At 39.8% G+C, this 27,212-nt stretch overlaps 1 protein-coding gene across 1 annotated transcript in view; it reads right to left on the reverse strand.

Annotated features, from left to right (window-relative positions):
* THSD7A (thrombospondin type 1 domain containing 7A) overlaps window positions 1-27,212 on the reverse strand; it is a 212,397-nt gene that overhangs the window by 97,943 nt on the left and 87,242 nt on the right. Inside the window, exon 2 of the mRNA XM_075214043.1 lies at window positions 7,147-7,978. Coding sequence (XP_075070144.1) covers window positions 7,147-7,978 — 832 coding nt within the window. The remainder of the gene's footprint in view (window positions 1-7,146; window positions 7,979-27,212) is intronic.

Here is a 27,212-nt window from a genome sequence, read left to right on the forward strand (position 1 = left end):
CCATACTGATTTCCTTATATTGACAAGAGACCCTGAATACAACATGGTCCTATTTGGAGATACTTGTTTTAATTTGTGGTGTTTGGGTAATATCGGCAGTACTCATTCGGCGACAATTGTACCGCAATAACAGTTCCTGTTTCATATTATGCCGCACCTGGGACTTCCGTCATGATTACATGACGTTATATTTCAATTGACTAATGTGTCGACAGCTTTGCTTTGATCTATGTCAATATCATTGGAATCGTTGCATTACATATGTCTATCGCTCCCTGATATTTCCTTCCATGTAACTTTGGGATTGTAATATTCCTATTTCTACACTGCTGATTGACATATACCGTTCGCAATTTCCATATTTGCTTTATTAAAAAGTTTTATTGAAAAAAAAAATGTAAACAACACCCGTTTTCGCCCAAGAAAGGACTTTTCCCCTACCATAAATAGGCATCTGTATGAACCGACCAACTTTCACATTTTCTCCTGCTTTTTTCATTGGAAATATTTTTTTATATATTGATGTCTATTTAAGTGACTTTTAATCTTTTTTTTTTTTTTTAAAGAAAGTTGCATTTAAAGCAGACCAAAGTGTATTATATTATACAATTTATAATGCTCATAATGATACCAAATTTGTTTTGCTAATAATGGTTAATAAAGTGTATGTATAAATAGTGAGTCTATTGTTGTATTAATCTTTTTTTCAACTTATTTAATGACTCTTATTTTCTTCTATATCCTGTATGAGTATGTAAACCCAAGTTTTACGATTTGGCATTGTTTGGCATTACTATATTCAGAGGCTTTTCCTCCTCTACAGAAACCCCAGTGATGATTTCAACAAGATCTCCACAGGCAGCGGAAGGGGAGCGAGCGCACCTTATTATATTATATTGAATAATGTACATGGAAGATCAGACAGTTGGGAAAAGCTTGTAATATTTCCAGACTGGTCCCCAGGAACCAAGGGATGTCGCCAGAGCTCAATTCTTGTAGGAGCCAAGCTCTGAACAACGCACAAACAAAAAGAAATTCTAGTGCAGTAAACAAGTTTTTCCCTGGTGTGCAAGTTAAAGGGTCCAATGTAATATTGACACAACCTGTGCCTAATTAGCTGAACCAAGGCATCTGGGACAACTTACATCCTGGACCTAGGAGCTGTACAGCATCTACAGCATTGGCGATCATCGTTCTTTGGCCGTTATAAATATTAAAATAGGGAACATTGGGGGAAATACATTTTAGATGGATAAACCATTTAATACCTGCATCTCATCCACAATAGATCAAAGCAACAAATAGAAATCATCATATATTGTGTAATATTAATTAATGTAGGCAGCACGTTGGCTTAGCGGCTAGCACTTCTGCCTTACAGCACTGGGGTCATGAGTTCGATTCCCAACCATGGCCTTATCTGTGTGGAGTTTTTATGTTCTTCACGTGATTGCGTAGGCTTCCTCCGGATGCTCCGGTTTCCTTCCAGACTCCAAAAAAACATACTGGTAGGTTAATTGGCTACTAACAAATTGACCCTAGTCTGTGTGTGTATATTAGGGAATTTAGACTGTAAGCCCCAATGGGGCAGGGACTGATGTGAATGAGTTCTCTGTACAGGTCTGCGTAATTAGTGGCGCTATATAAATAAATGGTGATAATGATGTAGTAATACATACTAAGATCTGAAAATATTCCAGATGTAACATATTATACACCAAATGTGACTTCACAGACAGCCACGGTAATGTACTGGATCAAGCTATCCTCTCCTTGACTTAGAATAAATTATGTTTTGCAATACATAAGTGGTGTTAATACCCATATAAACAGTTGTGACTGATATCCTCCTCTTTGGCAACCTCTGGCATCACTAGATAACAATAAGAATATCTTTCACTGGGATAACCATTTCAGGACACGGCTGATCCATGGGACAAATATAGTATATGAACACTTGCTAAGTATGCTGACTCTGAGCAATACTTACAGATTCTCTCCTTCATTTCTGTCTTCATCCTTCACATTTACCTCAGTCAGAGATTGCAGTGCATAAAATCTGCAGAGCAAACCCCCCGCATGGACTTGACACATTCCCTCCCCTATACAGCAACCCGTCACATATAGAATTATCTTACAAGACGACAGGTGACTGCTTTTCTTTCACAGAAGTAAGGAAAATACATAATGAAACACAAAGTATAAGTATATAAAAAAAATAGAACAAAAATAATTTAGCACAATAGTAATTAACCTCTTAATGGTTGGAGGGTTATTACAAAACCCCTTATTACGTGTGCTTTTTTCTTCTACTTTTCTTTTGTTTGTTTTTCCCCAAGACAGATAGGGTTTGCATTTTGGTAGCACATTGGAATAAATATATTTTACTTTATAAGGTATATATAGGGGAAAATGGAACCAGACAGAATGTGACACACTTTTTTATATTTTTTTTTCCCAAAGCTACTTTTAGGCAATTAGTGCAAACCCACAAGCGGAATATAAAATGTACCCAGCTACTTCTCCTGATTCCAAATATGAATACTTTGTACATAATCTAATGGAGTTATAAAGATCAGAGACAAATCTCTACATGTTAGTTTTATAAGCTTTTAGTTTTCTTCTTGAAGTTATGTTATGATGGCAACACAAATCCTTAGTGTAAGTGGGGACAGGGTTCGGAGTAGGTGGAAAAAAACGGGGAAAAGGTGACTTTTTGTAGATTTGAGACCATGTACATTTTGAGTGAAATTTATGCATGTTTGCATGCAAAATGCGTCAGTTCACAGAGAATTTGTGACACAATTATGGGGACTGGAAAAGAAACTGGGGGAGAGATGGACCTTTTTAACTTTTTATTTAAAACTTTTGTTAACCTTTTTTTGTTTTTTTTACTTTAAATTAGTTTTTTCAGGGGTGGACCAGTCAGAAAAGACCCGATTCATGCCTCCCCACATTCTATTTTAACTTCAGTCTAGAGTTACTTCAATCCAGTGGGACCTCACTAAGATTGCAGCAGGTTAGCATTGCAATCCTATCTAGTACTGTCACCTGCTTAATAAAAATAGGCAGCATTGTTGTCGATGCTCTTACAATATGAATTTGCATGGTTCATACAGGAGAGGAATTGATTATACTGCTGCCTAGTCATAACATAAAGAATTGCAAAGCTGAATTGTACTCCCTGGACTGAGATAATTCCAAACCGAAGCTAAGTAAAACTTGCAATTTATTTCATCTTTATGACCTTCACCCAAAACTAAATGTTTAATTTTGGGTGGGATTATTTCTAAACTAATTTGAATAAGGGAGGATTACAACTGGATTGCAACTGTTTTGATGCAAATATGAAATTACTTTTTGGGCTTCTGTAAATTCTTTTAATGTCAGAAATGCGTCATGGATTTCGTTTCACAATTTTTTCCTGAACTTTTTTTTTTCACAGATTTGGCATGCTGGTTCATTTTTTTTATACCCGTTATATGTTTAATTGCTTAAAAAAAAAGAAAAAACATTATTCAGTTGTGAATAAATCATCTGTACTTCTGTGGCTGGAGATATTTTTATCTGAGTCCAAGGTACTTAAAGAAAAATCATGGTGAGTTCATGAGAAGTCTTTGAATGTAAAGCATATATAAAGAAATGCTACATAACTTATTGTTGAAAAGAGAAGATCGCTCAATCCAATTATAATTTAATGTCAGAAAATGACTAATTGGTCCATATAATCAATTTATTTTTGTGTATAATACAGTATATAGATTTAGATTTAGGAGCAAATCCAGCTACAGCGTGCAAATGTCCTCCTGGACAAACTATGTTGCAAAGTAAGTGGTTCAAATGCAAACTTGTTTGGCATGCAGGAAAAATACTGTTTTGCATGTAGCACAAATATTGGGCACCTTTATTTTTACACTGCAATTTATAGTTGAGCTAGGACAGGGCTCCCACAACTCTACAGCTGTCTGCACCTGGTTTTGACAAGATGCGCACTGCAACGCCTGGATTTATTCCTAACTCAAAATACAGCTGAAAAGATCCTTATGGCGGAAGTAAATGGATATAGTGTGTACAGTGGACAGAAATTAGGGACAATTGAATCTCTTTTTGTAGGTTTCAGATTATTCTGCGTGACTTTCTTGCAAAAAATTTCGCAGACATAGAGAATGCCTGATATTATCTTGTGGGAAGGGGCAAGAAAGGAGCCTAGATAATAGATGGGGCTTATTTTGTAAGCCTATATCGTACTTGCCAACTCTCCCTGAATGTCAGGGAGACTCCCTGAAATAGGGGTGATCTCCCTCACTCCCTGAAGAGTCTGGCATTCTCCCTGATGCTGAGCCAGTACAAGACATGGTTGGCTTCGCCATCTGTGGCATGATGACACAGTTCAGAAATTGTGTCCTATGTCCATGTATTGATGTCTATGGAGGTGGCCATTTTCATGGAGACCAAGATTTAATCAAAGACTGACAGGTAAGACAACATGACTTCAGTAATGGAGACAGAAATAAAAAACACACTTCAGTCTCTAGAGATTCATTAGCTGCTTTTCTTTAACGCATAGTTGCCTACTCTCCTGGAATGTCCGGGAGACTCCCACATTTCTGGTAGACCTCATGGGCTCATGGGAGAGAAAGGCAACCTCCTGGTTCTTGCCCCCGCAATAGATAAGTGGTGGGGGGGGACGTGGGGGGCTTAATGACGTAAATATTGCATCATCTTAGCCCCTCCCCCTGCTGTAATTGGCCAAAATTGTGACAATCCTTTAGGGGGTGGGGCCAAAATGATGCACTTCATCAAGCCCTGCCCCCGCACGCCCACCTTCCCCCGGGATCTCCCTGAAGCCACTGAGGAAAAGTTGGCAGTTTTGGCCTATTTGTATTTTGCAATTTTAATATTTTGTCCAGTCCATTTGCAGAAATAAATTACTAGTAATAGTGATCTAATCCTGATATAGATCTTCTCTTTCCAGCTCTCCCATGGCTGCCGCTACCTCCAGGAAGTTATGTTAACTTTATAATCCCAGTCTTGCATCCGGCTGCTTGGCGATCACATTAACCCCTATGTAACAGTGATAGGGCTAGAACTGGAAGCTGTCACTATGCCCCATTTTTAAACGGCCTCTAAGATTTCATTGAGTTTGAGGAGTATATTTACTATACGATTCCTGGAGGTTTGAAATCATCTTTTAAAATAGCACTTTTATTAAAGACAAAGCCCATCGTTTTTTGTCTTTAATAGAATTGCCGTTTGAACAAAATAACCCTTAAGCCTTTCTGCGGTCAGTAGATAGTTAAGGGCCCATCCAACCAAAAAGTTGCAGGTTTGACAATCTAGCACTAGTTTCCAAAAATTCCGAAAAGACCATTGAAAGTTAGATTTTATTTTATTATTCTGGAAGAGCTACTGTTCAATTTCCTATCCAAAATTCACCTATGACTTTACGTTTATGCATGAACCAAACAAAAACACTAATGCTAGTCAAAAGACAAAACTTCAAAAAATATTAAAAGTTATTTATTACACAGTTGTCCTCTGTCATTTAACAATCAATATTTCTATATATTATTAGTGAGACACCGCTGAGTTACAAAAAATTATTACAACGTACCAGTTTAAAACCTGATTAATGATAACAATAATTTACTACAATTAAGACGCATATTTACTTTACAGTTCCCTGAGTAATGGCAATCTACCATGATATGCCTAACTAATTACCAAGTGTTGGTTAATTATAAGGGACGTGGGACCTATTAGGGTAATTAGTCCTTTTTTTAATTTTATTGTTCAGCCGGTTGAGCCGAAACAGTAACAATTTTTCATTTTGAGAATAAAACTGGATAATTCCCCAAATAGATATTAGTAGTGTAGAGTTAAAACGTCTTTGCTTAAATAGACATCAAATGGTTGTGTAGTACAAATGCTTAAAGGGGTTGTTCATTTTACTGTACAAAATGATTTCAAGGGGATGTACCACTGCGTACAACTTAAAAGGGGTAAATATAATATATTATTTAGGCAATATTTATTTCTTTAAATGTTCAGTACAACATAAGATCACAAGTTGATAGGCAAAAGCAATTTGTTATTTGTATGTAACATCATGAATGGTGTTTGCTGCAGGCTGAGTGTTTTTATAGAAGGAACTCTAAAGTGAGTTAAAAAAATTGTTATGTTGTTACAATTGTTATGTTGTTAAATTGTTATGTTACCATATAGTGCACATTATTCCGTATTATACATAAGTTTACATTCATTCATGGAACACCTTAAAAATTAGTCTGTTACACAAGTGACAACACTACTCCAGTCTGCTGATAAGAAAAGTGTCCTGTTGGACATTCAAAATATTTTCAATAAATATTTTTAGAATGCAGCGATAGCCAAAAAGCTTTGAATTCTCCGCCACCTTTAAGATGTAGAGAAAACATTCCGTCGCACTATATTTATAAAGCAAGCGGCAGTGGCGATTTAGGGTGATCAGGGGCGCACGCAGAAGGGTTTTCTGGGTCTTCAGAAACCCCTCCGCTAAAGAAGTGCCCCACATAGCGGCACCACTGTACTATATAGCAGCTCTCTCGTTTTTTTTTTTTTGGGGTGGGGGGGAAACCCCTTAAAAATCCTGCGTGCACCATTGGTGATGGAACACTGTTGCATTATGTATTTAGATGTCAGAAAAATTGCAAGGTAGATTGTAAGCTGCCACGAGCAGGGTCCTCTTCCCTCCTGTCCTGCTCCTTTTGTTACCTATGCTTTCTGCACGCCTGCTATGTCTTGCACCTCCTCCCTAGGTTCTCTGCCCTCAGTCTCCACAACTTCCTTGTCTTCACAGCTTAATCACTGGCTCCGATCCTGTAATTGCACCCAGGCTCCTTGGCAGAGGTTGATCTTGCACTGATTCATCCCTCCTTTCTTCTTTTAGTTATAGTGTGTTGCTATTCCCCCTCGCAACTCATTGCCTTATGCGGCTATTGGTAGTTGTGTTGTGAATTATACTGCAATGTGTTTATTGTATTGTGCTGTAATGCTATTTACTGTTTTGTTGTATCCTCTCTATACAGCAAGGCGCACCCATTGTGGCGCCTTATCAGATAATAATAATAATAATAATAATAATAATAATACATAATAAAGCTTTACCTTAGTGCAGCAGTTTTTCCATTTTTGTGCATACAGGTCACCAGTCGGGTTTGATACCCAATTTGTATATCCCAGTATCTGTTCTCTTGACGGTTCTTTCTATTGCGATTTCTCTTCTTTTTAATGAGCTCCCGAGCCTCTGGGTCTTTCACGGTTTTGTCTCTGTCTTTCGCCCGCTCCCTATTTTTTCCCCTCTTTCCGGCCTGTCTCACGTGTCTAGAAAGCGACAATGAGCACGAGCTCCAGGGTCCAACGTTTAGACTGTACATATTTTCTTCTCCTTCACACGGTGACGTTTGGCAGACCTGAAATTCCGTCAAGTTGGGGCAAGCCGATCCTCCAAACTGTGCCACGGTTACCACGTGCCGCGTGCGGTGTTGTAATCCATTGCCGCAGGATTTGGAGCATTCTGTCCAGGAAGAGAAATCAGACACGATACAATCCTGCGGACAGGGAATAAGACAACCTTGTTCTAGCCGGGGTTTGGGCTCAAAGTATTCGCATATACTATCGTCTGCTTCTGCATCCGTTGCCTTCTGTAGACAGACGACCTCTCGGGACTGAACCCCCTCCTCCCCTTTTGTGCATTCCGAAGGTTTTTCTGATACCCTTGACGTGACCGGCGTGCATTGGTTCCAGCTGCCCAGCTGCCAGTCGTAGAGTTCTTTGTGCCAGTCACAAACCCTAAAACAGTTTTGCTGGTTTTCAGGTCTATCGGTCTGTTTACAGTTTGTGGGGAGAGTGGTCCATCCCTCAATGTGGGCACACCAAACGGCCCGTGTTTGGATACCACCAGGTCCACATTCATCTCCCATGCATCTGCCCCAGGGACCTGCAAACAATAAATAAAACAAGCAGAGTTATAATAAATATATATAAAAGGATACATACTGTACATTGCACATGGTATATTGTGGATATAATAACTATACAAGTAAATAATATAGATGTAGATGGCTTGGTGCCCCATCTAGTCTTACAGAATATTCAAATCAACTGCAAACTATTTATGTGTTGTTGATTTAAATAGAAAAGGTTTTACAACAATGTCAGCAATCAAAGTGTGCAAGAATGGAAAGAGAGGAGTGATGTCAAATGGCAACTTCAGGGCAAACCTAGCTAACCTGCTTGAGTAACAGCACTTCCTGTACTGGGCAGCATGGTGGCTCAGTGGTTAGCACTTCTGCCTTATAGCACTGGGGTCATGAGTTCAATTCCCGACCATGGCCTTATCTGTGAGGAGTTTGTATGTTCTCCCCGTGTTCTCCCCGTGTTTGCGTGGGTTTCCTCCGGGTGCTCCAGTTTCTTCCCACACTTCAAAAACATACTGGTAGGTTAATTGGCTGCTATTAAATTGACCCTAGTCTGTGTGTCTGTTTGTATTAGGGAAGTTAGACTGTAAGCCCCAATGGGGCAGGGACTGATGTGAGTGAGTTCTCTGAACAGCGCTAAGGAATTAGTGGCACTAGATAAATAAATGGTAATAATAATAATAAGGAACAGGCCCATGGGAAAGTTTTCTTCTGCTATCAGGGCCAGATTTCCCATGGTTGAGACATTTTGATTTAGAGTAAGTCTGGTTTGCAGAAGGGGGAACCGATAGGTATTATGAAATAAGATTACTTTAGAGGTTATAAAATCATCATGAGTCATCATTAATTTAATGATATTAAAGTTAATTTTATTGCAATGATTTGTTCATGACTATATATGCATTTTATTTTTTGGGATGAGTTTGAAATTATTTGACAATTACTTTCTATCAGCCCCTTTCCTTTGCAGCAGTGCCCCGCAACCTTTATCTCACCCTCATCACACCTAGGGCTAGATTTACTAAGCTGCGGGTTTGAAAAAGTGGGGATGTTGCCTATAGCAACCAATCAGATTCTAGCTTTCATTTATTTAGTACCTTCTACAAAATGACAGCTAGAATCTGATTGGTTGCTATAGGCAACATCCCCACTTTTTCAAACCCGCAGCTTAGTAAATCTAGCCCCTAAGCCCTTACCAGAATTCCGCTGGACACCAAAAGCAAATATATACAAAAAGAGCAGGAGTTACAAAGTGCATACACAGAATTTACATTTAATTGTTATTTTTTATTTGATAAATTTAACATCTTAGCTAATAAAAAATATTTCTCTTATAATTAATTAACTTTGTTAGCTTATTAAATTATTAGCAATTTAAAAGTCTCTGCAGCAACGAGGCAGATAGATGTGGTCACTGGCTGAATGTATTCTCAACGCGTAATTATTGGTCCCACCTCAGTCCTCGCGTCTCTTGCAGGCAGCAACAGCAGCGGACAGATAAGGAACACGCTTGCGGGAACATCACACATACGCAATACATTCATAAGTGTCACCCCCGTAACATAATAATAATAATAATAAACTCTTTATTGCACTAAAATATTTTACAAAGAAAACTTCTGGAACAAATGGTGAAATTATTTCCTTAAGGCAAGGTCTTCCAGTTAACCATAGTACAGTCAAGTCCATAAATATTGGGACATCGACACAATTCTCATATTTTGGGCTCTATACATCACCACAATGGATTTGAAATGAAACTAACAAGATGTGCTTTAACTGCAGACTTTCAGCTTTAATTTGAGGGTATTTACATCCAAATCAGATGAACAGTGTAGGAATTACAACGGTTTCTATATGTGCCTCCCACTTTTTAAGGGTATATGTTCTAGACATAGTCCTATATTGTCCCTCTATGCAGGCTATGACCTTTCTGTACCTCTAAACACCCCCAAAACATCCTACTCTGCCCCTCAATGATGCTATAACTATAAATCTATTGCATTGTGAGAAGATTCTAACACATCAATAAGATTAACAAGACAGAAGTGGAAGTTACTCATCAATTTATAGGTTCATAGCAGGTGCCTGAAAGGGTGGGGTTATTCAGAAAGGAACAAATGTAGAGACAAATCGCCCACTGGTTAAAGCAGTGTGCTGGGGGATTATTCTCTGTATTTGTTCCACATCAGTAAGATTGACAGGAGGGCTCTGGGAGGAGATAAGGGAAGTCTAGGGAGGAGAAAGTGAATAATAGAGCTGTACTAGATGATGAGTGCCTCAATCAGACTGACATTGGAACTAAGTAAAGTTTTCTAACACAAGTATATATACAAAGTAATTCCCTAATAGTTACAGTACATGAATACAAAGGGGAAATAAAACATGTAGGGCTATTGTTCTTTTAAACACTTGGCCTAGATACAATGATATGTAGTGACAAGATGAAGGCAACAGAAGCCTTCAGAATTATTATATTGAGATCATTCTTTATAACCTGGACATGGCTTGGATCTAACGTTTTCACCTCTGTAATGGTGGACAGGTCAAACACAGAGAAATACATCCAAGGACACATATTATTATTATTATTATTATTATTATTATTATTATTGTCATGTATTTGTCAGGCGCCATAAGGTATCCGCAGCGCAGCACACAGTACGAACAGTAGACTATACAGGGTGAAACCATACAGAACAATGAACAAAAAGTACCAATACTTCAGAAACTCCAGGCAGGCTACAATGGAGCAGAAGAATGGGTGAGGAGACAGGAGGGGAGAGAAGGGAGGACGAGCTGAAGGGAGGAGATGGGGGCACATAAGCCAATGAGCTGTTCTATTGTGTGGCGCAGCACTGTAGGGTGTAAACCCAAGTGTATGTAGAGCACAAAAGAGGTCCCCAAATGTACAATCTGCTGGTGTGTTATAAAGTACCACCAATAGCTTAGATGAATATACTTCAGCAGATACTTTGAATTTTTTTGGCATCAGTCACTCTACCCTTTAATAAACCTGTCCTGAAACACCTAATAATAATAGTAATCAACATATTATCCAGGATGTTATTCATTATATAAAATATACCTGTAATCAATCTAATAATCACTGTTACAGTGATAGATAAAACATATATACATTTATTGGGCTTATACAAAACAATCGGCATCTCTGCAGAGCACAAACCTTAATGTGAGATATTTCTGAGCATTTTATTGCACGGTAACTATGTATTTGATGATTTTAACAGATTGACAAAGAGGCCAAAAGGCTTTATTGATTTGTCAGTCCTTAAATTAAGTCAGGTGAAGACAATTCCAGAGTTTAATAAATACTCTGACCCTTCCAACTTCTCAAAATGATGTCTGTCATCATCCATGGTTTGCTCTACGCAGCTGACTGGGGGCTGGAAATGAAAGATCATTTACTGTTATAAAGCAGGGAAGGATATAAAACAATATCCAAATAATTCTCAAGTAATAGTGACTAAAATGTCAGATGATACTTGTAATAGCATTTAGCATTAAAAGAGCGTTAAGTTTAGTAAAATATGACACATATGTACAGGGCATTATCGAGTTTTTCTGATATATTTTTAAATTTTATATTAGAAAATGTTCTAAATAATGAAGACAATGCACATAACCCCACACATACGGTCATGGGCAAAAGTTTTGAGAATTAAACAAATATTTTTTTTCACAAAGTCTGCTGCCTCAGTTTTTATGATGGCAATTTGCATATACTCCAGAATGTCATGAAGAGTGATCAGATGAATTGCAATTAATTTCAACGTCCTTCTTTGCCCTGACAATGAACTTTATCCTAAAAACAACATTTACACTGCATTTCAGCCCTGCCACAAAAGAACCTGATGACATCAGATCAGTGATTCTCTCATTAACATAGGTGAGAGTATTGATGAGGACAAGGCTGGAGATCACTCTGTCATATTGATTGAGAATAACAGACTGGAAGCTTTATAAGGAGGCTGGTGCTTGAAATCATTGTTCTTCCTCTGTTAACTATGGTTACCTGCAAGGAAACATGTGCCGTTATCATTAGTTTGCACAAAAAGGGCTTCACAGGCAAGGATATTGCTGCTAGTAAGATTGCACAGAAAAAAATTATCGGATCATCAAGAACTTCGAGGAGAGAGGTTCAATAGTCGTGTAGAAGGCTTCAGGGAGCCCAAGAACATCCAGCAAGAGCCAGGACTGTCTCCTAAAGTTGATTCAACTGCAGGATTGGGGCACCACCAGTGCAGAGCTTGCTCAGCAATGGCAGCAGACAGGTGTGAGTGCATCTGTACACACAGTGGGGTGAAGACTTTGGAGGATGGCCTGGTGTCAAGAAGGCCAGCAAATAAGCCACTTCTTTCCAGGAAAAACATCAGGGACAGACTGATATCCTGCAAAAGGTACAGGGAATGAACTGCTGAGGACTGGGGTAAAGTCATGTTCTCTCATGAATCCCCTTTCAGATTGTTTGGGGCATCTGGAAAAATGCTTGTCCCGAGAAGGAAAGGTGAGCGCTACCATCAGTCCTGTGTCATGCCAACAGTAAAGCATCCTGAGACCATTCATGTGTGGGGTTGCTTCTCAGCCAAGGGAGTGGGCTCACTCACAATTTTGCCTAAGAACACATCCATGAATAAAGAATGTATCAAAACATCCTCCCAGAGCAACTTCTCCCAACCATCCAAGAACAGTTTGGTGATGAACAATGCCTTTTCCAGCATGATGGAGCACCTTGTCATAAAGCAAAAGTAATAACTAAGTGGCTCGGGGATCAAAACATCGAAATTTTGGGTCCATGGCCAGGATCTTAATCCCATTGAGAACTTGTGGTCAATCCTCAAGAGGCGGTTGGACAAACAAAAACCAACAAATTCTGAAAAACTCCAAACATTGATTAGGCAAGAATAGGCGGCCATCAGTCAGTATGTGGCCCAGAAGGTGATTGACAACATGTCGGGGCGAATTGCAGAGGTCTTCAAAAAGAAGGGTCAACACTGCAAATATTGACTCTTTGCATAAACTTAATGTAATTGACAATAAAAGCCTTTGACACTTATGAAATGCTTGTAAGTTTACTTCAGTATAACATAGTAACATCTGACAAAAAGGTCTAAAAACACTGAAGCAGCGAACGTTGTGAAAACCAATACTCATTCTCACACTTTTGGCCATGACTGTAGGTTTATAAACAGTAGTAATAATAATATAAGGACATAAAAGAAGGGTTATTGCCAAATACAGTAACATACGGTAATAATTATAATTATAATGCATAACTGATCCATGGCTAAATAGCCTTCAAATAAAACTTTATCAGTATACAGTATATCAGTAACATTGCAGTTCTCTGGTTTTTATGAACTCTTATAGTTAGAATTCTATATTAAAGGTGGAACTCTCACTTAATCTTATGATTAGATGTATTAATTTGCCCTTAGATAGGACAACATATCTGTATATCTGTATTGAATACAACTGGGGGGCTGGCGGGCCAATCACAGAAAATGCAGATTTCTGTTGGTCGCTCCACTAAGGGGAAGCAACAGGTCAATGAGAATTGACCAATTAACTAGGAATGCTGCATTGAGGGTTATCACATCTCTGCACTTTTCCGGGTGTAGAACGCTGCATTTGAAATGGTCCGTGTGATGCCAGCTTTTACCAGTGCTTGAAGTATACCCATTGTGCCAATACTGGTTCATGGACAAAGATTGCTGCATAATAATTACACATACTTGTAAGATAGGCATTAAAAAAATAAACATTTATCTACATAATGAATCCAGTGTGTGCTGTTTAATAGAGGAACCAGCATTTGAAATCTTATTAAGTTAATTAATCCACACCACCCAAGTATAATGATTTACAGAATAAAAAGGGGATGTGGTTTAAATGGAAGTGGGTGTGGCTTAGGTAAAATGTTGCTCTATTTATGCCACCTGGGGCATGGCTTGTGCGGACGTGGGGAAATTTCTTTGCCCGTTTAACAAGGACAATGGCGGAGAAAGTAATACACACAGAAGTGATCACAGAGCTTCTCCTCCTACACTGTGAGAAGCACTGCTACAGAAGGTAATTATTAGTGAATGTCATACAGACATGATCACTGAGCACCTCCTCCTACAGACACTGTGAGAAGCGCTGCTACACAAGCTAATGAGTAGGGGACTGTCAGACACACACAGATGATCACTGAGCACCTCCTCCTACAGACACTGTGAGAAGCACTGCTACACAAGGTAATTATTAGTGAATATCATACAGGCATGATCACTGAGCACCTCCTTCTACAGACACTGCGAGAAGCACTGCTACACAAAGTAATTATTAGTGAATGTCATACAGACATGATCACTGAGCACCTCCTCCTACAGACACTGTGAGAAGCACTGCTACACAAAGTAATTATTAATGAATGTCATACAGACATGATCACTGAGCACCTCCCCCTACAGACACTGTGAGAAGCACTGCTACACAAGGTAATTATTAGTGAATATCATACAGGCATGATCACTGAGCACCTCCTTCTACAGACACTGCGAGAAGCACTGCTACACAAAGTAATTATTAATGAATGTCATACAGACATGATCACTGAGCACCTCCTCCTACAGACACTGTGAGAAGCACTGCTACACAAAGTAATTATTAGTGAATATCATACAGGCATGATCACTGAGCACCTCCTTCTACAGACACTGCGAGAAGCACTGCTACACAAAGTAATTATTAATGAATGTCATACAGACATGATCACTGAGCACCTCCTCCTACAGACACTGTGAGAAGCACTGCTACACAAGGTAATTATTAGTGAATATCATACAGGCATGATCACTGAGCACCTCCTTCTACAGACACTGCGAGAAGCACTGCTACACAAAGTAATTATTAATGAATGTCATACAGACATGATCACTGAGCACCTCCTCCTACAGACACTGTGAGAAGCACTGCTACACAAAGTAATTATTAGTGAATATCATACAGGCATGATCACTGAGCACCTCCTTCTACAGACACTGCGAGAAGCACTGCTACACAAATTAATTATTAATGAATGTCATACAGACATGATCACTGAGCACCTCCTCCTACAGACACTGTGAGAAGCACTGCTACACAAGGTAATTATTAGTGAATATCATACAGGCATGATCACTGAGCACCTCCTTCTACAGACACTGCGAGAAGCACTGCTACACAAAGTAATTATTAATGAATGTCATACAGACATGATCACTGAGCACCTCCTCCTACAGACACTGTGAGAAGCACTGCTACACAAAGTAATTATTAATGAATGTCATACAGACATGATCACTGAGCACCTCCCCCTACAGACACTGTGAGAAGCACTGCTACACAAGGTAATTATTAGTGAATGACATACAGACATGATGACTGAGCACCTCCTCCTACAGACACTGTGAGAAGCACTGCTACACAAGGTAATTATTAGTGAATGACATACAGACATGATCACTGAGCACCTCCTCCTACAGACACTGTGAGAAGCACTGCTACACAAGGTAACTATTAGTGAATGACATACAGATATGATCACTGAGCACCTCCTCCTACAGACACTGTGAGAAGCACTGCTACACAAGGTAATTATTAGTGAATATCATACAGGCATGATCACTGAGCACCTCCCCCTACAGACACTGTGAGAAGCACTGCTACACAAGGTAACTATTAGTGAATGACATACAGATATGATCACTGAGCACCTCCTCCTACAGACACTGTGAGAAGCACTGCTACACAAGGTAATGAGCACGGAATGTCATACACACAAACATGATTACAGAGCATCTCCTCCTACAGACACCGTGAGAAGCGCTGCTATACAACTTAGTAATTAGAGGGATACTTGGAATTTTTAAATGCAATATAGTATATTTTAGGCACGGTTCTCCTAATTACAGAAACACATAGTTATTTTTTTTACGCATTCCAGGTAGACAGCTGGGAAAGAGATTAAGCCCATAAAAACGTACTTGGTTTCCTGCACTGATTACTTTTTAATCATCGCTTCAAAGATTTTCAGCACACCTACAAAATAAATATATGGGAAATACAAAAGCAATTCTCTTTCCATTTCAACAAGATTACACCTTGGTTTATCTCTCCTCGACCTTTCACAAATAACAAGATCACAGCCGTATTATCCACACTCCAAGCCAGCAAATCACGCACAAGTAGGTTCTACATTTTCCAGAAAATCGCAGGAAGCTCTGAACGAGCATCAGAAATGATTGACTTACTGGCTGCGCTTTGGACAAAGCCACGCACATCTAATTAATATTTTTTTTTGTGCATAAAGTAGGTTCCTGGCTGTAAAACTCGTCTTGAAAAATCAAATTCTCGAATGCCCCAGAATAATGAAAGAGAGGTACCACTAATATAATTGCATTTTCAAATGCTGAGTGAAGGCAATTCAATTAAATTGATGAATCGGAATGTAGACATCCCAGGCAGTTGTCAAATTAAGAACATAGAGATCTATGAAAATTAGCCTAAAAACAGCTGTGTTGAAAATCGTGTTTTTTTAAAAAAAACCTAAGAAACAAAAATGCTGTGATTGTTTTTGGTCTTTATAAAAATGTTGTGGGATTCAGAAAACAAATTGTACAAACAAGATTGTAGCTACTGATGCAGTAGACATCACAGTTGGGATGTACCCATAATAAGGCAAGCTGAGACCTCTGTCTCAGCCGCACAATTAGGGGAGCAGCAAAGTTAAAGGAATAAATGCTGCAATTCCACATAGACTTTAAACAGCAAGTTTTGTATCGTCGAAAGATGAACCTGATTTTTCAGCATGTTTTTAGTCTTCCATTTGCAAAATCTCTCTGGGATAGAAACAGATATAGCTACCACGACAAGAGAATCTCTCAGCTAGAACACATATGTCTTTCAGGTCACAAACTTGTTCCTGGGGAGAGTATAACCTGATCTCTGAGTCAGAGCCAGTCAGTCTGGAATCTCCTCTGTGGACACATGGGGGTATATTTACTAAACTGCAGGTTTGAAAAAGTGGAGATGTTGCCTATAACAACCAATTAGATTGTAGCTGTCATTTTGTAGACTGTACTAAATAAATGGTAACTAGAATCTGATTGGTTGTTATAGGCAACATCTCCACTTTTTAAAACCTGCAGTTTAGTAAATATACCCTATGCTGGAAGAGAAAGGAAGGGGTGGTGAGGGATTGTGCCATGAACGAGCATGCGAGTAAGTGCATTCTATAGCATCATTGCTCTCTGTATCATATGTCAGAATGCCCTCTGCACGCCCTTACTGTACATTGTCAATATTGGATCACTCCTACCCACCCCCCATTCTACCCTTGAAGTTGTAGGCAGTTGTACAGGTCAGTTGCATTCGGACATGAACTGCATGCAATTATATTCGTTGGCTTAAGTCCAATTTTGGCGCATGCGCAGAGCTTCTTCATGCAAGATACACCACACAAAGATGAATCAGACCTTGCGTGTGCAGGTCAACTGTGTTTATGAAAGATCATAATACCATAATACTCCGGGGTAGACTATTAACATTCTACCTATCCCAGGGCAAGAGCACTAAATGTACCTCCAGAGCTTCTCTGCCCCCTCAGGCTCACTAACTACTCTGCGAGTACCGTTCTGGTATGGAGACACGAGAGAAGAGGGGCCCTGCTCATACGAGCTTACATCCTAAGGGAGGGTGGACAAATCAGGTACGAGAGGGAGCTGGTGATGCCAGTGGAGAGAAGAAGGGGCCAGGGGAGAGAGGGAATGACGAGCAGAGTAGATGAGGGTTAAGTGGATGGCTGATAAGCTATGAGGAATATCCATCCATTATATATCCATTAAATCAATTACAGGTATTTTTTTTTAACTTACTTGATCACATAAAACAATTCGGGCCTCATTAAGGAAAGTAAGGCAAAAAAAGGAGTACATTTTCCTGGACAAACCATGTTCCAATGCAAGGGGTGCAAATTAGTTTATTATTTTACACATAAGTTAAATGCTGGCTAATTTTTCATTTAGCAAACAAATATTTGATAGCTTTAATTTTACACTAAAATTTACAATTGATCTAGGACATGTCCTACCCCAATTATAAATCTGCCCTCACATTTTAAATGCACCTCCCCCTCCAATGCAACAAGGTTTTGCCAAGGTGCAAAGTTACTCATTTTTTTTGCATTACTTTCTGTACTGAATCAGGCCCGCCAACTTTTTAATAAATTTGTGTGTGCATTTAAGTGAACGCCACGTGTCACCTATGATTTAGTATTTTTTATTGTATAGACGTGCTCTAAATTAGTTAGACGTGATCGAAATTCTATTCACCAGGTGCTAAATTAGATTCAAAGTATATTTTCGCGAAATAAAACTGACATTAAGATTTATCACCATATAAAATCATTGGTGATTAGCCTGAACTGAACCGCTGCCAATAGGTCGATCATTCTAGATTTCAAATCACTCGCAAGGGGAAGTAACTCAGTTTGAAGCCAACATCAAAGGCAGAATGTTCACTGAAGTTAAGATCAAAGTCAGCATCTCACAGAATGATCTCTCTCCATTCAATTATTTCAGCAACTTTTTTTGTTTTTCAAAGCTCAGTTATGACAGCCTATTGCCATGAACCACTTCTAAAATTTATAAAAACTCTATTATGATTACTAAACCCAGGAACTGAAAATGTCTTACCAGTGCAACTTTTTTTTAAAAAAAACAAAAGAACTAAAGTATAGTGAGCCCTTCTCCACATCCATCACACATTAACAGTAATAGCTACATTGCATAGCCTGTAAACAGTTGCCAACATGGTGCAGATATAGGTCAAAAGCTGAAAATTGCAAAGCACGGCATGTCAGTTATGCTTGCTGTGACATCACTGGCTCCGCCTCTGTGTAATCAAACCAGTATGCAGTCAGCCAATCACATCTGCACCTCCATCCCCTGAGTGATAAAAGCTAGAGACACATTGCCCTCCTAAACTGACAGGACAGTGAAGATGACATAATATGCTTTTCATATTTAGTTTAAATTGTAGTGTTATTTGAAGTATTTTATTTAGCTTCTAATATACAGGTTTTGAAATATATGGGCCCAGTAATTTTTTTGTTCTTTAAATCAGACCAAAGTTACTATATCTCCCAACAGTTCAGCTGTGGGGCTTCCGGATAGTAGGAATGGGACAAAACAATCATGGGTATGATGGTGCAGATCGGGGTGTAATATGTAGGGATTATTTTACCTAAATGTTGCTGCTATAAATGTTGGGAGTTACATGAGTGGCAAATATAAATTTTACTATTAATGAACAGGTACTTTGTAAAATACACAAATACATATGTTTAAATTCCCAAGTTCAAGCAATTGACCAGTGTATATTCAGAGAAGATTCATTCAGGTTTAAGGTCCAAAATGGGAAGCTCAATTTGAGCTTCACTCTCTCTATATATTTGCTTTATTACGCTGTAATATCCCTGCAACACCATGTCTACTGATGTCTGTCGAGCTTCTAAATAGGACCAACAGGGTGAATGCAACTTTCAGAGATCTGGGGGTAAATTTATCAAGCTGCGGGTTTGAAAAAGTGGAGATGTTGCCTATAGCGACCAATCAGATTCTAGCTGTCATTTATTTAGTACATTCTACAAAATGACAGCTAGAATCTGATTGGTTGCTATAGGCAACGCCTCCACTTGTACAATTGGTGAATGCAATTTTTTTTAACAGTGATTATTCTTTACCTTACAATAGCTCTTGTTGTATTTCTGCTCACTTACCAATACACGGCACAACGTTGGTCATAAGAAGCTCAAATGGAGCTGGTCATTTAGGCTTTCACTTAAGCACATCTTGGATCTATAGTTGCACTGTATGTTGGCTATATATGCATTTGTTTGTTCTTGTACTATAACTATTGAGTGATGTCACTAAGAAATGATACCACAACGGAGAACAATTTCTACCTCTGGAGCCAGTTCTGTGTCCCTGGAACCAACAAGGCTCTGTCTTCAACTTGGGCTAAATAAATACATAATTACCGTGTGGTTTACATTCTGTGACAAAGCCAGATCTACTGTATCTCCAGCGTTAATCTCTTTGATGCCTTGTGTACACTATAGATGCAACAGTCGGTGGCAGGAGAATTATAAAGGAAGCAGTGACAATAATCTTGGCCATCATTATCCCAGAAGGAGCACATTGGCCGCATCAACAGAGGAGTTCACTGAACTCCAATTACAGCAGCCAGCAGGAAGGACGTTTTTACCAGGCAGCAAAGAAATAAAATGAAACCTGAAGAAAGGGAAAACATCCCCACCATGAGGAGATTACATATTAGATTGTAAAGAAAGTGTAGACAGTGTTTTGTGTCTCTCAGTGGGTGGATTCCGAATGGCTTTATGGACAAACTGCCACCCATGTCTTCTCTAACAATAAGTAACTTTCAGCTCGGAGCCCCAGAGGTGAAAAGCAGAGACTGTCGGCAGCCCCAATGAACTGTAACTGCCACAATGATGTCTGTTGTTACTGGAAAATGCTCAATATTTTGCACATCGTAAATAAAGTTGACTATATTTTAAACATATAGGACGTCCACGGATTGGCTCTACTATTAGGTGAACCTAGCCACTTGCCTAGGGCGTCAATGGTTACGGGGCGTCTGGAACGATGAATGACGGACGTAAAGTCTGGAGGATCTGCCTCAGAGTGGCAGAGGGCGTCCCCAGGGCTTGAACCGCTCTGAGGAACCCATTATGGTGATGGAGCAAAGAAAAAGGTGCAAATTTGCTCCTAGACAAACCATGTTGCAATGCGACAGGTGCAAATGTATTTATGTTTTTGCATGCAGGGTTAATACTGGCTGCTTTTAGAAGTAGTACGGAAACACTGGAAAGCTTGATTTTTACAGTTCAATTTAGAGTTGACCTAGAACACGCCCTCTCTCAACTTTAAATGTGTCCGCACATTGTAAATTTGCACACACACCCCCGCCTGCAGTGCAACACTGTTTTAGTAAAGTGCAGATTTCTTCCTGTTTAGCTTTGGTTTATATAAATTTAAGTAAGTTGCAATTTTGAAATTATATATTAAAATATACATGCTCATACTTGTTTTAATAGTCCGGGAGACCTATACGGATTTCAGGAGTCTCCCGGACATGTCCGGGAGAGTTGGCAAGTATGATGTCTGTGCATATGTATATAAGTGTATGTATGGACACATACATGTATATTATTGAAGTCGAATAATTGGATGAAGTCAGCTAAATGGATTAATTTTGGTTTACCGTGTGTTTGCGATTGGTAGGCTACGTGTAATGACGCAATCGCATGGATTACTAACACACACTTATATTTACACTTACACTTGTAAATAGTACACGTTTTCTAAAGATCCAATACAAAATTGATTATTGAATAAATTAAAGATTATGCATACATAGCAGAGCCGTAACTAGGGCTGTGCAACAGGGGCGACCGCCCAGGGCGCAACGCTGAAGGGGGGCGCAATTTGGGAATATTTTAGGTTAATTTGGTTAAAATTGAGGGCTAGGGGGGCGGCATTTGTCTTTCTGGCCCAGGGCACTAGAATTCTAAGTTACGGCTCTGATACATAGATAATATTACAGTAATGATATTTATGGGTCAGGTCCTCTAAAATATTTGGAGTTTGGTCTCATATTAATCCATATTTTACCAGCAGAAACCCGGTGTCAACAGAGATGTGACCGCACCTAGTGGTTGCAAGTTATGAACAATATGAGATTAATACTCAAAAGCACTCGGTTTATGGGTTAGTTTAAACTAGAGATGGGCGGGTCCGGTTCTCCGAGAACCGAACCCACCCGAACTTTGGGTATCCGAGTACCGAGCTGAGCAGCTCGGTACTCTCCCGCCCATTCCGAATCCAAATCGAGGCCGAACGTCATTGTGACGTCGTCGGATCTCGGGACTCGGTTCTCGCGATACTTCAACTTTATAAATACACGCCTCCACAGCAATCCATCGCCATTTGACAGAGGGAGAGAGCAGGGTGTAGTCATAGGCTAATTAGAGCAGGGACAGAGAATACCATATTGTTCTTGCAATTGCTCTAACCAAAATCGCTAGTGCAGAGAGGAGGATAGAGGTTTATTATTTTTTCTTCATATTTGGCACTCCCCAGCGCTTTTGGGGTGTCCCCCATAATTGTGCATTAATATTTCTGGCTGTCAAAAGTCATATCTGTCAGCAGTATCTACTAAATAATTTGTAGCACACCTCAGTGTTTTTGGGGTGTCCTCCCTAATTGTGCATTAATATTTCTGGCTGTCAAAAGTCATATCTGTCAGCAGTATCTACTCAATAATTTTTAGCACTCCTCAGTGTTTTTGGGGTGTCCTCCCTAATTGTGCATTAATATTTCTGGCTGTCAAAAGTCATATCTGTCAGCAGTATCTACTCAATAATTTTTAGCACTCCTCAGTGTTTTTGGGGTGTCCTCCCTAATTGTGCATTAATATTTCTGGCTGTCAAAAGTCATATCTGTCAGCAGTATCTACTCAATAATTTTTAGCACTCCTCAGTGTTTTTGGGGTGTCCTCCCTAATTGTGCATTAATATTTCTGGGTGTCAAAAGTCATATCTGTCAGCAGTATCTACTCAATAATTTTTAGCACTCCTCAGTGTTTTTGGGGTGTCCTCCCTAATTGTGCATTAATATTTCTGGCTGTCAAAAGTCATATCTGTCAGCAGTATCTACTAAATAATTTGTAGCACACCTCAGTGTTTTTGGGGTGTCCTCCCTAATTGTGCATTAATATTTCTGGCTGTCAAAAGTCATATCTGTCAGCAGTATCTACTCAATAATTTTTAGCACTCCTCAGTGTTTTTGGGGTGTCCTCCCTAATTGTGCATTAATATTTCTGGCTGTCAAAAGTCATATCTGTCAGCAGTATCTACTCAATAATTTTTAGCACTCCTCAGTGTTTTTGGGGTGTCCTCCCTAATTGTGCATTAATATTTCTGGCTGTCAAAAGTCATATCTGTCAGCAGTATCTACTCAATAATTTTTAGCACTCCTCAGTGTTTTTGGGGTGTCCTCCCTAATTGTGCATTAATATTTCTGGCTGTCAAAAGTCATATCTGTCAGCAGTATCTACTAAATAATTTGTAGCACACCTCAGTGTTTTTGGGGTGTCCTCCCTAATTGTGCATTAATATTTCTGGCTGTCAAAAGTCATATCTGTCAGCAGTATCTACTCAATAATTTTTAGCACTCCTCAGTGTTTTTGGGGTGTCCTCCCTAATTGTGCATTAATATTTCTGGCTGTCAAAAGTCATATCTGTCAGCAGTATCTACTCAATAATTTTTAGCACTCCTCAGTGTTTTTGGGGTGTCCTCCCTAATTGTGCATTAATATTTCTGGCTGTCAAAAGTCATATCTGTCAGCAGTATCTACTCAATAATTTTTAGCACTCCTCAGTGTTTTTGGGGTGTCCTCCCTAATTGTGCATTAATATTTCTGGCTGTCAAAAGTCATATCTGTCAGCAGTATCTACTCAATAATTTTTAGCACTCCTCAGTGTTTTTGGGGTGTCCTCCCTAATTGTGCATTAATATTTCTGGCTGTCAAAAGTCATATCTGTCAGCAGTATCTACTCAATAATTTGTAGCACACCTCAGTGTTTTTGGGGTGTCCTCCCTAATTGTGCATTAATATTTCTGGCTGTCAAAAGTCATATCTGTCAGCAGTATCTACTCAATAATTTTTAGCACTCCTCAGTGTTTTTGGGGTGTCCTCCCTAATTGTGCATTAATATTTCTGGCTGTCAAAAGTCATATCTGTCAGCAGTATCTACTCAATAATTTGTAGCACACCTCAGTGTTTTTGGGGTGTCCTCCCTAATTGTGCATTAATATTTCTGGCTGTCAAAAGTCATATCTGTCAGCAGTATCTACTCAATAATTTTTAGCACTCCTCAGTGTTTTTGGGGTGTCCTCCCTAATTGTGCATTAATATTTCTGGCTGTCAAAAGTCATATCTGTCAGCAGTATCTACTCAATAATTTTTAGCACTCCTCAGTGTTTTTGGGGTGTCCTCCCTAATTGTGCATTAATATTTCTGGCTGTCAAAAGTCATATCTGTCAGCAGTATCTACTCAATAATTTTTAGCACTCCTCAGTGTTTTTGGGGTGTCCTCCCTAATTGTGCATTAATATTTCTGGCTGTCAAAAGTCATATCTGTCAGCAGTATCTACTCAATAATTTTTAGCACTCCTCAGTGTTTTTGGGGTGTCCTCCCTAATTGTGCATTAATATTTCTGGCTGTCAAAAGTCATATCTGTCAGCAGTATCTACTCAAAAATTTTTAGCACTCCTCAGTGGTTTGCGCTCAGAATGGATTCAAAGCAGTCCACATATGATCTAAATGAGCAACCAGGTTCTGTCACCAGTCCTGATGTTAGTGTTCCCAGTACGTCATCTGGCCAAGGCGATGTCAAACAACAGAGTGTTTTCAAATTAGTGCAAAAAACAAAAACCAAAAAAAAATTTACTGTATTGAAGCGAAAAAGAAGTGTAACTGAGCAAAAGTTAAGTGACGATAAAAAAAAAATTGCAAGCATGCCATTCTACACACGCAGTGGCAAAGAGAGAATGAGGCCTTCACCTTTGGCTATTAGTGGCAGATCCCAAAAAGTTACCCAGGCTACAATTGGTGCACAACTACTGTTACGCGTCAAAGCTGAGCTGCAAGATACCAGTGAGGCATTACAGGAGAATATTTGCTCTGATTCACAAATGACAACAATCCCTGTGGAGAGTCCATCCAACAGTGGGATGTCTAATCGTGAGCATTCTGCTGATGTGTGCCTTAATAGCCCGAGTGTAGCCGGTGATACCCAAATTGAGGATGCCACTTTGGAATTAGAAGAGGATGAGGGGGAGATTTGTGTAGGCGACGAGGGCGCTAATGAGGATGTTGATGAGGATGAGGTTGTTTGTGTAAGTCCTGCACCAGTGGCAGCAGTTCTGGCACGTGACAAGAAAAAGGCCATTGTCATGCCTGGGCATAAAACAAAAAAATCCACTTCTTATGTGTGGAATTATTTCTACCCAAATCCAGACAACAATTGTATAGCCATTTGTAGTGTATGTGAAGCCACAGTCAGTCGAGGGAGGGACCTTAACCATCTTGGAACCTCGTCTATGTTACGCCATTTAACGAGAGTTCATGGCAAAGTGTTGGGAAAAGCTGAAAGTTCTTCCCAAAAGAATACAAGCACTCCCTCATCAGCTAAGACCCTCCGCTCACCGACATACCGACGGCTACAAAATACACCCACCACACCATCCTCATCAATATCCTCAGTAGCGCTCGGAGTTAGCCCGGCATCCCACTTAAGGCTGGATGACTCCGGCACTATTATTGATTCCTCTGAAGAAAGCGTTAGTCCTGCTGCTGCTGTTGCTGCTGCTGGGGGTGAATCGTCATCCCAGAGGCAGGTGAATAAAATGAGCAGTCCTACATTTCAGCAATTAACTGTGAAACAATCATTTGCGAGGGGAAGCAAATATGACAGCAGTCACCCAGTCGCCAAGCGAATCACAGACGCCATGGCTGCAATGTTAGTGTTAGATCTGCGTCCAATCTCCACAATAAACGCAGCTGGTTTTTCACAGTTAATTGAGGTTTTGTGTCCGCGTTACAGAATTCCATCGCGACACCATTTCTCCCGTAAAGCTATTCCACAACTATACCAAAAAGTGTGTAAAAATGTAGAGATTGCGCTGAAAAATGCCATTCTGCCCACTGTTCACTTAACCACAGATATGTGGACAAGTGGAAGTGGCCAAACCAAAGACTATATGACTGTGACAGCCCACTGGGTTGGTCATTCACCTTCACCAGCAGGAACAGCAGCAGCATGTACACCACTACGTAACATTTGTCACAGGCAGGCCACTCTTTGTATCACCGGCTTCACTAACAGGCATACGGCTGACAATTTGTTACGCAAACTGAGAGATGTGATTGATGCATGGCTTATACCACTCGGACTCTCCCCAGGGTATGTCATTTCAGATAACGCCAACAATATAGTGCGAGCATTACAGCTGGGTGATTTCCAACATATTCCCTGTTTTGCTCACACCATCAACTTGGTGGTGCAGAGCTTCCTACGAAATAACCGTGAGGTGCAGGAGATGCTTTCGGTGGCCCGTAAAATTTCAGGCCATTTCAGGCATTCAGCCACAGCATGTAGGAGATTACAGCAGCTCCAAGAGCAGTTTAACTTGCCCTGCCACCAACTTAAGCAAGAGGTGGTAACTCGGTGGAATTCCACCCTGTACATGCTTCAGAGGATGGAGGAACAGCGCAAAGCCATCCAAGCATATTGCACAAGTCATGACATTGGGAAAGGAGGGGGGATGTATTTCACTCTTGCACAGTGGGGAATCCTTTCAGTGCTGTGCAAGGTGCTGAAACCATTTGAAGTTGTGACATGTGAGGTCAGTGCAGACTCTGCTAGTTTGAGCCAAGTCATTCCTTTAATTAGACTATTGGAAAAGCAGCTTGAGAAAATGAAGGAGGAGCTGAAAGCAAGCAATTCAGCAAAGTATGTTGGCCTTGTCGATCAAGTACTTAATTCGCTTCACAATGATCCTCGAGTTATTAAGATCTTGAACTCGGATCAGTACGTTTTGGCCACTGTGCTTGATCCAAGGTTTAAAACCTACATTGAGTCTTTACTTGTAAATGAGCGAGATGTGAACTTTTGCAAGGAGCTATTGCTCAGCAAGTTGGCCGCTGAACTGGGCCTCGGCTTGACGACGTGTCCTCCTTCACTTTCTCAAGCTGTTGCTCGTAAAAAATTAAATTTCCAAAAAAGAAGCAGGGAAGACACAGGGGGCAGACGAGAACAATTTAACATCTGGGCTGGTTTGAAGGATTTTTCAAAAAAAAGTGTCACTTTGCCCATAAGTCCATCCAATATGAGTATAAACATGCAAAGGATGGTGGAGGATTACTTTCAAGAGGTAGTTGATATGGAAATGTCAGACAGTCCCTTTCCTTACTGGGAAGAAAAGCAGGCCATTTGGAAACCCATGTACAAACTTGCTTTGCAATACCTAAGCTGCCCACCCTCCAGTGTGTACTCTGAACGAGTGTTCAGCACAGCAGGGAACTTAGTCAGTGATCGCCGTAGAAGGTTACTTCCCAAA

This window comes from Mixophyes fleayi, chromosome 5 (assembly GCF_038048845.1).
Source record: "Mixophyes fleayi isolate aMixFle1 chromosome 5, aMixFle1.hap1, whole genome shotgun sequence".
NCBI classification, from domain to species: Eukaryota; Metazoa; Chordata; class Amphibia; order Anura; family Limnodynastidae; genus Mixophyes; species Mixophyes fleayi.